This window comes from Rhinolophus hipposideros, assembly GCF_964194185.1.
Source record: "Rhinolophus hipposideros genome assembly, chromosome: 24".
Classification (NCBI taxonomy): Eukaryota; Metazoa; Chordata; class Mammalia; order Chiroptera; family Rhinolophidae; genus Rhinolophus; species Rhinolophus hipposideros.
Window position 1 is genome coordinate 13,289,000 of NC_138070.1, and position 11,503 is coordinate 13,300,502.

Sequence of the window (11,503 nt, forward strand, 5' to 3'; positions counted from 1 at the left end):
ATGACTGTCTGTTGTCTCCAAATCCTCCCCCTTCCTGGCTACTGATGATATAATTTATTGCCTACCGAGAAACTTTTAATAAAAGGAGGTGCTATCAATAATTATCTCAGCTAACAGGCATAAAGCAGGATTGTCCCAGGCAAAGCAAACAGTTTGGTCATCCTAGGGTATAGGACCACTGGCTCATCCTTCATCCTCTGACTCACCCAAGCAGAGTGACAACTGACAACAGTTCTCCAAATAACGATTCCTTCTATGTGGACCTGTCCAGGGTCTCCTGTACCCCACCCCACCTGTCATCACATGCGGTCAACATTAGAACCTACTCCATATGCAAGCATAGGGCTATTGTAGGTTTAGCGATTTAATGTATATCAGGCACCTGGACATATGTTCAAGGATATACAATGTAATAGCAGAAGCCTGACAGCATTCTAAAAATCTATGCGTAGGGCACTGGTTATATAAGTTAAGGTACTTTCATTCTTGTATTATGATATAGCTGTTGATCCCGGAGGCCCTGACATTCCCATTTGTCTAGGGCAGTCTTACTGTATGTCCTTCCTCCTGTATAAGTAACAGCATCCCATTTCACGCTCCAAAGTATCCTGGCTTGGACTTTGTCATATGGTTATGCTTTGTAGATGTATATGTGTGAATATAAAATTGTCTTTCGGATAATTTAATAGAGTAACTGAATTACGTAATAATTTAAGTAAATAAAAGTAAACATACACACACACAAATAGGATGTGCAGTTAGACACAGGCACGTGTTTGTGTGTGGGTGGCATATCCATGGAAGGAGATGCAAGAAATTGGTAAGTGCGTGCCGGGGAGGGGGCGATACTGAAAGGCTGGGGATCAGGATGGGAGGCAGATTTACTTTAATGGTGCGCTCTTTTAAACAGCTTGTTTTGCTTTTTTTTTTTTTTGCTATGAGGGTGTGTTTTCTTCTCTCTCTCTCTCTGTTCTCTCTCTCTCTCTCTCTCTCTCTCTCTCTCTCTCTCTCTCTCTCTCTCTCACAAACACATACACACACACACCATAATAATTATGGGAAGGGTTCTTAGCAGGAGTTGGAAGACTGTTCCATGAATCTTCTCCCAGAACCCCCCTGGTCTGCTGGACCTTCCAGCCAATGGAACGTGGCTGGGTGGCAGTTATCTGCCTTGCTTCAGTGGCTGCAGGATTGCCTTTGAGGCCGGGCTCAGAATTTCCCTACAGGATATGAAATGTAGGACTGGCAACAAGAAAACTCTGCGACTAGCTGCTTGGTGAAAATAGATCTCTCAGTTGAGTGCATCGCAGAGTCCTGGTCTTTGAATCCTGGGTTCCCACGTAGTGTTGAGACCCGGGACTATGGTGGTCCGTATGGGAACAGCCATGCCCAGGGGGCCACACAGCTGGGGTTTCTGTCCGCATTGGATGCCTATGCTCCTCACTTAGGGTTTTTGGATACATCTATAGATCTCATTTTAAAAGCAAAATGTTGAATTTTTGACAACCCATAATAGCAGAGACATTAGTCCACAGGATATATGTATGGAATAAATTCTTTGTCGGTATCCCTCAAATGGCTACAGAGCAGGGTAAAAATTGCCTGCCCACTTTACAGACGAAAGAATTGAGGCCTAGACACTGACAGCATAAGGGGAAGAGATGCATACCTGGTTGGCTGGGACATCACCAGGGCAGGTACGTATTGCCTGTCTTGGGGACTTATAGGTGCTATGGCAGGAGTTGGGGAAGATTCATGGCCGGGGTTGAAGTGAGGTCATCACTAAGTCATGACCGTGGAATGAGGGTGGGGGTGGTACCTGTACGTCCCAATCTTGGCAGGAGTCTTCAGTGCTGCAGCAGGCCTGCCTCAGGCAGTAAGCAGCTTCTTTGGCCACCAGGTCCCACCTCTTTTCCCTTGCCAGGTTGTTGGTGGGATCAGCTGGGTCCAGGATAACGGGCCTGGGAGAGAGAAGGGGAATGATTTTCCATCACACTTAGAACTCTGTCCTCTGTCACTCAAGTGTGTGGAATTGTGCACGCCTCTGTGTAGGGAGGAGGCCTCCCTGCAGGCTGAAGCCCTTGGTTCAAGATTGGCCATAATTAATACATAATTATGTATAAATTAAGCTGGCCCAATCAGAATGCATCTCAGGGCTTCTGCTTTGGATGTGGAAGCACATGTGCTCTCTTCTCTCCTGGAAGGTCTGAGTCCAGATGAGAAGACTGGACCTGATGTGGCCATGAAGGCATTAGCCCGAATTCAAAGGTAAAACTCCGGGCAGGGCAGGAGTGAGCAATTCACAGATGGGACCCTGAGGACATAGTGAATATCTGGATCACACCATGTCTGAAGCTTGATTTATCTTTGGACTTCTCAGTTACAAAAGCCAACACATCCGCTTTATTTTAAGAACTGTTTGAGTTGGGTTTTCTATTCTTTGTCGCCGGAACTAATGCAACCAACACACTCACCTGGGTTCCTTCAACTGTTGTTTGATAAAATTCCTGACCACCTCATTTTGGAAATCATAGTACTTGGTCCAATATATGCAGACCTTTTCATAATCTCGGAGGAGTTCCATCACAGCTATAAACCCTTCGTCCAGGTTGAAGTTCTCACTTTCATCAGTACCCATTTCCCAGGCGTAGATGGTCAGTAGCTCCAGTGCATATTTTGGGGGCAATCCTGGCTTTTTATATTTACGTTTCAAAAACTGGAGAGGGAGAGAGGGTGCGGGTTGGGGAAGACAGGGGGAGAGGGAGAGAATATGAGATTGTTACCCTGGGAATTGGGAATTCCCACGTTATGCTGTTTCTAGGACCCAGTAATACTTCATCAACTTCTTTTTATATTCGTATTATGTAGCACATACATAAAATTTGACATGAGCCTAGCAGCTTGCGGTCTAAATGAAATACGTCCTGGGACCATCAAAATTTCAATAGAAGAGGAAGTTGGGGCCTCTTGTGGATATTTCCTGGGCTTCATCAATCTTCGTTATTCAGTTGAAATGGGGGAGGCAACGTAACATAGCGAATATAGGATATAACAAAAAAACTAAAACACACAGACACACTGACAACAAAACAAAATCAGAACAAACAAAAGATGAAGGAGAAAGAGTAATAATGTAAAATTTTCAGTTCTTCAAAAATTAATTTAGAAATTTGTGGCAATTTTATAATCTCAGTGATGTTTTTAGTGGGATGAAATGATCTTAAGATTCATATAGAGGAATAAATACCTAGGAAATCCAAGAAAAATAAAAATGGAGAAGTTGGTGTTTGTTTTCTCAGATATGTTATATAAAGCAGTTGTAACAAAAACAGTATGCTTTTGGTGTTAGAATAAACCATAGTCAAGGGTAATAGAACTGATAGCCCAGAATTAGTTCCCAGTTGATGGAAGAATTTAATAATTGACAAGGATGGTATTTCAGTTCAGTGGGAAAGAGATGCATAATCCAGTAAAAAATGGCACAACTTGTTAGCCATTTGGAAGAAAATAAAGACTGTCACAGCGAATATCAAAATAAACTACAACCGAAGTTAAATTATATATTAAACATATTAGGAGAAAAATTCAGAGCTTATATATATACTGTGGGTAAGATAAGCAACCTACAACATAGAAAAAAGTCAGACATCTGCATGTTTTAAAAATTAGAAATAATTATGTTGTCAAAGATACTATAATTAAGGTAAATAGATGAGTGATATATTTGTAAAAATATTTGCAACACATAAGAAGTAACGGTAAAACATCTACAATTTGCAAAGAGGTCCTACAACTAATAAGAATAAGACCAAAAAACCCACAAACAATTGAAAAGTATGCAAAATACATTAATAGGTAACTCCCCAAACTTCAAGTCCAAAGTAAGCAAATGTATTTTCTTCAAGGGTGGAATACAAAAAGAGTTTGCATGATTTGATCCCACTTGAGTAAGCTCTGTGCATGAGCTTTGTGAGTACAGATATAAAGATAGGTATGAAAAAAATTAGTCACCAAAAATGTTATTAGTATTATCTCAGGGATTTCATGTGAATTTTATCTTCTTTTTTTAAAATCACTTGAAGTTTTTATAATGAGCCCAATGTATAATACTCAGATAATCTGAAAAAAAAAATGATAATATTATGAAAAATACTTAGGGTTCTGGATTAAGAGCCCAGGTTCTAGAGTCAGACACTTTGGGGTTCAAATCTCAGCCCCACCTTAGCTTTTGAGTCTCAGTTTTCTTATCTCCAAAATGGGGCCGATGAATAATACAGGACAGAGTTGTTGGAAAGACCAGATGAGAAAAAATTTGCAGAGCACTTAGCATAGGTCACGGAACCTAATTAACTCTCAGTAAATGACAGCTTTCTCATTATTGCTATTGCTGTTGTCTGAAATGCCTGAGGTCTGACGCCTTTTGAAAACCACGTCTGTGTACATCAGAAACCATTTAATTGCCCTGGAAGAACATGCTATCGGACCCAGGAGGCTATCGCCAGGACACAACACTTTGGAAGAGAACAGAACACAGCAACAAGAAGTAAGCAACAGGAAGGGCCGGATGGCTCAGTTGGTTAGAGCGCAGTGCTCTTAACAACAAGGTTATGGGTTCAATCCCCACATGGATCACTGAGCTGCACCCTCCACAACTAGATTGAAACAACTACTTGTCTTGGAGCTGATGGGTCCTGGAAAAACACACTTAAAATTAAAAAAAAAAAAGAGGTAAACAATAGCCCCAACAATAACGCAAAACTTTGTCCAGCTCTCTGTACTTGACAAATAGTGTCCAATCATACTATTTCACCAACGCTATTTAACTTGCTCCCCGTCCTGAGACAGGGTGTTTTCGTTTCTTTTTCCTTTAAAAAAAATACCAAGATGCACCTGCCCTTCCTCGTGCCCCTACACCCCCCAGCTCCTCACCTGCAGGTACCAGTGTTTCACCAGCCGCAGGAGGTTCTTTAGCTTAATAGGGCGACTTTTCACAAAATGCCTCTGCAATTCCGTGAAGCTTGGTGAGAACTGCCCAGGGCGGCCACCAACGGTTATTAAATTTTCATACATTTCCGGTGGTGGTTTACAGTCTGGGGAAAAATTTCCTGGGAGATAAAAGTGCCTGGTCAGGAAAATCTGCCCTTTGAGGTGAGGAAGATGGGAAAAGAACTACAGCACATAGAGTGTGTAGACATTTTCTCATGCATTCCTCCCGACAGCGTTATTTGTTCCCATTTTACAACTAAATAAGGGGAGATCTAGAGGGTTTGGTTGCCAACTCAAAAGTCAGATAGATAAATTTTAAATAATTGACATTGACTAAAGACTTAACCATATGTCATAGATAAATTTTAAATAACTGACATTGACTAAAGATTTAACCACTGGATCTAAGCTCATGGTATCCTCAGAACAGCTCCACAAAGTAGTAAATGCCATAGGAAGTGCCATTTTTTGTGAGTCAAACATGGTCAAATATTGTCTATTTCCTATGATTCAACTGGATATTATTATCCCATTCAACAGGTTGGTACATTGAGTCTTGGAAGTTTTAAATAGCTTGCCCAAGGTCACACAATTAGTAAGTCTTGGAGCCAAAATTTGAAGACCTTAAGAGATCTGTTTTTAAAATGATTCCAATCAGTTCTGACTCCAAAGACCTTAAGGTGCTTGCTTGCCCGGGTGTTTCCCAGAGGATAAGAGAAGAAATCTCTTCGTTGGGTTGGGTAGGAATCCATTATCTGGGAGAAGTCCCTTTTCCCCGCAAGAATGGGCTATGGAAACACCTGCATTTATGGGAAGATTTCATTTTCAAAGTATAGCTCCAGTCCTATCCCCCTGAAAAAGAACAAACTCCACTCTCATCCATTTGGTTTCCACTTTCCCAAACCTCCTCCCAAGGCCAGGTTGCTGAAGGGCCCCTGACTAGGTTCTCTGGACCCAACCCATCGCTGTCTTTACCTAGAGCATCAAAAGCTGGGAGCACATCCACTTTAATGACATCACTGCTCTTCCTGGCCTGGACCAGGAAGGACAGGGAGCGGCGGGGACTGCTTCCCCCTCTGTGCTGGGCCACACTGATGTTGTAGGCCAGGCTCCTGCTACAGTGATCCAGTTTCTCCTCGATGATTCTTATGATGGACTCACAGAGCCAGGCCTGGTGTTGGAAGCTGGAGAAGCAGCTCAGGAACAGGATCAAATCCACGTCGGAGCTGTGGTTCAGCGTCGTCCCCTTCCCAGAAGAGCCGCCCTGTGGAGGACATCAAAGTTGAGCTTCACCCTCCCCTGAGGCCTGATGTTTTGGGGTGGGGGTGAAGCCAGGAGCACCCATGTTGGGCTAGTTACACAGGTCCCTAAAGGAGCCCTTGGTCTCCATCATACATGGACTAGAAAAATTAAGTATGTGTTACACAATTCTAAGGATATAAATGAAATGTAAAGCTCCATTACACCCCAGACCCTAAACCCTTTCTCCAGAGGCAACCCTAGTTACCAGCTTCTTACATACATCATTCCATAAATGTTCGATGCCTCCACTTCTGCTATTCAACATGGTAGCCACATGTGGCTACTGAAATTTAAATAAATTAAAATGAAATTAAATAAAAAATTTCAGTTCTTCAGCCGCACGAGTCTCAATTTCAAGTGCTAAGTAGCCACCTGATTATATAGGATGGTGCATATATAGAACATTTCCATCATTGGAGAAAGTTCTATTGGACAGCTCTGGCTTAGACAAACATTTTTGTGTATACATTTTATATATGTATTATGGGTGTGTGTATGCACAAATGTACATTGCTGGACTTTTTATTTTGAAATAATTATAGATTCACAGGAATTTGTAAAGATGGTTCAGAGAGGTCTGATGTGTCCTTTATCTGGTTCCACCCCCCCCATGGCTACCTCTTACATAAATGTAGTGGACTATCAAAACCAGGCAATTGCCATTGATACAATGTGTGTGTTTAGTTTTATGACATTTTATCATATGTTCAGATTCCTGTTATCACCATTGAAACCAAGATACAGAACTATTCCAATTCTACTTCCTCATTCTACTTTTTAATAGTCACAGTTACCTCCCTCCCCTCCACCATCCCTGAAACCTGGAAACCACAAATCTGTTTTCCATCTCTACAATCTCACGATTTTGAGAATTATATAAATGGAACCATACGGCATGTGAGATTTTGACTTTGGCTTTTTATTTTCACTCAGCACAATGCTTTTGATACTCATCCATGTTGTCACATGTATTAAGAGTTTGCTTCACCAAAATCACCCTTGTTACAGTTTGTTACTCAAGTTTTAACTTCAGTCCCAATCTGCTGGCTATTCTGTTTTTCAGAGTTGTCAATCATTTGCTTTTCCATGTCTCTCCAGAGTTTTAGTTGTAATTTGTGAGAGTTTGTAAGAGCCTTACTCCATCTGGGCCAGCACCAGAAGTTTACCGTCTCTTAAAATAGGTGTATTTAGAAATACATATGAAACAAAACGTTTTCTAATTATTTATAAACATAAAATGTGATCATAGTATATGAAAATTTTAACAGTGCTTATCTATGCATAGTAAGGTCATTCATTTAAAATTTTTTTTTGTTCCCCCTCTCCTATATTTTTGTGATTGAATGTATTACTCATGTAATTTAGAAAATCATGAAACAATTTGACCTCAGGTTCCTATGTGACCTTAATTTTGGCATTGGGTTCTTTGACCTGAGGAAACAGAATAGTAGAAAAAGGATAAATATGGTTTTCAGTGGGTGGCAGTGATTAGCACAGCAAGAGGTGACTTTGAAAAAGACACTCCAGGCCACTCATGGTAGGAAATCCAATGAAATTAGTAGGTTTAACTCTAGAAAAATACAACACTCTCACCACAATATAGATGGATGAAACCAAGAAAATGAGATGTAACTCAGAAAATCTAGTGCTTCACAAGGTCGACAAAGGCAGAGAGAAGAAATGTTAATTTATGTGCCATGTACCCTCTTCCTCCTAATATAGAAATGGAAATGTAATGAGCAGATGTCCTTTCTGCTATGTTTGTTTACCAAGATATATCCAAATAGAGTGTTTAACTCCATAAATACTTTGTACTAGGCATTTTCCATGCTACTCAAAATAGTTGGAGATAGTCAAGGGGTGTTTAAACTTCTGGAAACAGAGATCATTGAAAGAACAAGAGGAAAGGGGAAATAATTGTTTTTTCTTCTAGACAGTCTGCACCTGTTAATAGTGGGAATGGGAACTTCAAGATATGGGTACTTGGAGTAACATAAATGGCACATCTCCAGTGGAAACAGCACCTTCGAATCCATAGAAAAGCTTTATTTAGAACCTATGTTGAAATATTTGAATACTCTCAAACCCATCCTTCAGAGAATATGCATCCCATTTCTGGTTTTGAAGGGCATTTCCTTTTTCCATTTAAGGTCCTGAAAACAAAGATTCTGATGGCGCTCTAAGAGCAGAAAGCAGAGGTTGCAATTCCTCTAAGAAGTTCAAATATGTGGAACAGTCCGAGCCCAGAAGTGCAAAGCTGGATCTTTTGAAGCAATTATAGGAGCTTGAATTTTTTGAATGTCTGTTTGGAAGCTCCTAGTTTGCTGACAACACCCCCCGAATCTTTGGTTTTAACTTTTTTATTTCAAGATTCTTTAAAGCTGCATGTCCTTCCTTTTTAGCCTTACCCTTGGTAGTCATTGTCACCCATAGGTAAAGAGTGATTTATTTAAGTTAATGTTAGTCTTTCATTCTAGTAAAATGAGAAATATCTAGATTTACAGTCAAGGAACTTTTGATTTAGGGTGATATGTTAGAAGTTGAATTACAAATTAGTACTTTTCCAGGAGGAACCATGCTATAAATGGGTGTTGAATTTCATGATAAGCCCCGAAAAATCCATGTAACCCTGGAAGTACGCTCTGGTATTACATAATTGTTAGGTAGTTTCTAAGATAACTATATAACATAGTGCTATTTTAGAAGAAAAATATAGAAGATTATGAATTTGGGGTAAAGTACATCTTGTTTTCTTTTTTTTTAAAAAAAATCCATCTTACTGCAGCATATAACGAATTGTTTATTGGAGATATTGTGTATTTATTTATTTATTTGTTTATTTATTTATTTATTTTTAAGGAGGGCGCAGCTCACAGTGGCCCATGTGGGGATCAAACTGGCAACTTTGGTGTTATTAGCACCACGCTGTAACCAACTGAGCTAACCGGCCAACCCTAAAGTAGGTTTTCTTAAACAAGAAATAAAAGCATACATTTTATAGAGACCTGTTACCCATCCTCCACTTGCCTCCCTGGCACTCAGAGAGCTGGGGGGATGGGAGGATGGAGAAGTGGGAGGGGTAAAAGAAAGGGGGGGGGAAGCTCCAACATATATGGTACTCAGAAATGTGGGCAGTCTTTTGTTAATTGGCCTACAGATATTAATTATTCCTGTTTCTTTCTCTCTCTTCAGGTCCTGTGATTTAGTTTAGAACATCTCAGACATTTTCTCTTGTCAATTGTGATAATCATCATCCTTTAGATTCGTAGGATAATTCACCGTTTAAAAACACTTCCCCACACTTTATCTCATTTATTCCTGATAACAAACTGGGTTAAAGAGGAGGCGGCAGAGACTGGGAGAGATGAAATGACCCGTCTCCCCAGGTCACACAGTCCCAAAGCAGCAGAGCTGGGATTCGAACCCCCAGAGTCTCCCAAGTGCTCACCTTCACCACCTTCAGCACCCTGATTGTTTGGTCTCCAATCAGCTCATCATGGAAGCACACATCCCTCAAGAACCGCTCGCTTCTCTCCCAGGCGTCTTGCACTTCCTCCTTCCAGGCCCTCTGGGGCTGCAGGCTCTGCCTCACAAAGGTGTCCAGCTCATCTGCAGGGGTCTCATACAGGCTCCGGAAGAGTTCCATTTCTGCGGGACCCGGCTGCCCGATGGAATAAATCTATGCTTCTGCCCAGCCCTTTTAATGCTCAGGAGTCAGCTCTTCCGGCCAGATCCTCCCTACTCACGTAATGTTTGGAAATCGAAACTGAGTTTGCAGAGCTAATTTTCGTTTTCTGTTTAAGGCTGCCAGGAAAAACGGCTGGGAGACAAGAATGAGCACCGCTTTGCTTCTCGCTACAGTCTCTCTCAATCCTAGCGTTTCTCAGAGTGTCCTGGAGCAGGTCTCCCCCCAGGCCTCCTGTCACGCTGCACGGAGAGTAGATCCCACCCTCTACTGCAACTGGGTCCCCCTCCCCCTCTTGGAATTAGATGGTGTTTGTCCCTGGGATCAGGAGAGGTTGATCCCTGGGTGAGGGGGCAGAGGCTTGGGCTGAACCTAAGGAGTCCTGGGACGTGGGATGGACTGAGCTCTTTTTCTTCTAAGAGTAATGGCAAACACACCCTTTATTTTTATTTTGTTTTCATTTTAGTCATCCCCAATAACTCACAGGAAAGAGGAAGTCTAAAAAGCTTTCACTGGTGGTTCTGTCAAGAAGTTGGTTTTCGGGCCGGCCCGGTGGTTAGAGCTCCATGCTCCTAACTCTGAAGGCTGCCGGTTCAATTCCCACATGGGCCAGTGGGCTCTCAACCACAAGGTTGCCAGTTCGATTCCTCCAGTCCTGCAAGGGATGGTGGGCTCCGCCCCCTGCAACTAGAATCGGCGATTGGACCTGGAGCTGAGCTGCGCCCTCCACAACTAAGATTGAAAGAACAACAACTTAAAAAAAAAAAAAAAAAGGACAGTTTGGGGAAGGCACAATGGCCTTAAAAGATCTCAATGTGAATTTTGGAGGCCTAAAGAGGTGACCCTATGAAATCAATAAAACAAATGGTAGAAAATTAAACTCAGATTCAGCAATTATTCCTGAAAGAGGACCTCACATTTGCTTGTGGGGGTAGTGGTGTACATAGGTGCTTTCACAGTCCTTTTAAATAGAAATCTCATTGATATTGTGAAGGTCACAAACACCCACTTATAGGATGCCTTTTGAAAATATCCTAATGCCACTCTGTGGTTTGTCAAAAATGGCAATATTCAAAAATGCCTCTCTCCCCTTCTTCCTATGGGAAGGGAAGACGCTAGGTCCTTGAAAACAGGTATAGAAGACACAAAAACTGCCTTGGAGATGAGAAAAACACTTATGTTGAAGACGCTGTGAAGAGTTTGAGTAAAAAATGGTTTTTGAAACATGAAAGTTGAAAAAGCAATTCTTATCTATTAGTCATACGTTTGAAAATATATAGCTGTATTGAAACCAATAAATAGTATATGTGCATATTTAATTTTCCTAAAGTTTACGTAAGCAGAACAACCTCAATAAATTTTCATTTTCTCATTGGGAAATATTATTAGCCCATTGGAAAAATTGACTTAGATTTGAGGTCATGTTGTACTGGGGCATTTTTGGAATACATGTATATACATGTATATATGCGAAAGTAACTGCGGTTCAAAAGCTTGAAAATAATTCCCAAAACTGCAATTACTTTTGCA

General features: G+C 41.2%; 1 protein-coding gene across 1 annotated transcript in view; it reads right to left on the reverse strand.

Moving 5' to 3' along the window:
• Positions 1–10,028, reverse strand: part of OASL (2'-5'-oligoadenylate synthetase like) — a 36,374-nt gene extending 26,346 nt beyond the window's left edge. Inside the window, exons 1-5 of the mRNA XM_081037787.1 lie at positions 9,737–10,028; positions 5,962–6,250; positions 4,930–5,105; positions 2,475–2,716; positions 1,820–1,961 (exon numbers count right to left, since the gene is read on the reverse strand). Coding sequence (XP_080893913.1) covers positions 1,820–1,961; positions 2,475–2,716; positions 4,930–5,105; positions 5,962–6,250; positions 9,737–9,934 — 1,047 coding nt within the window. The 5' untranslated portion in view covers positions 9,935–10,028. The remainder of the gene's footprint in view (positions 1–1,819; positions 1,962–2,474; positions 2,717–4,929; positions 5,106–5,961; positions 6,251–9,736) is intronic.
• Positions 10,029–11,503: the final 1,475 nt, after the last annotated feature.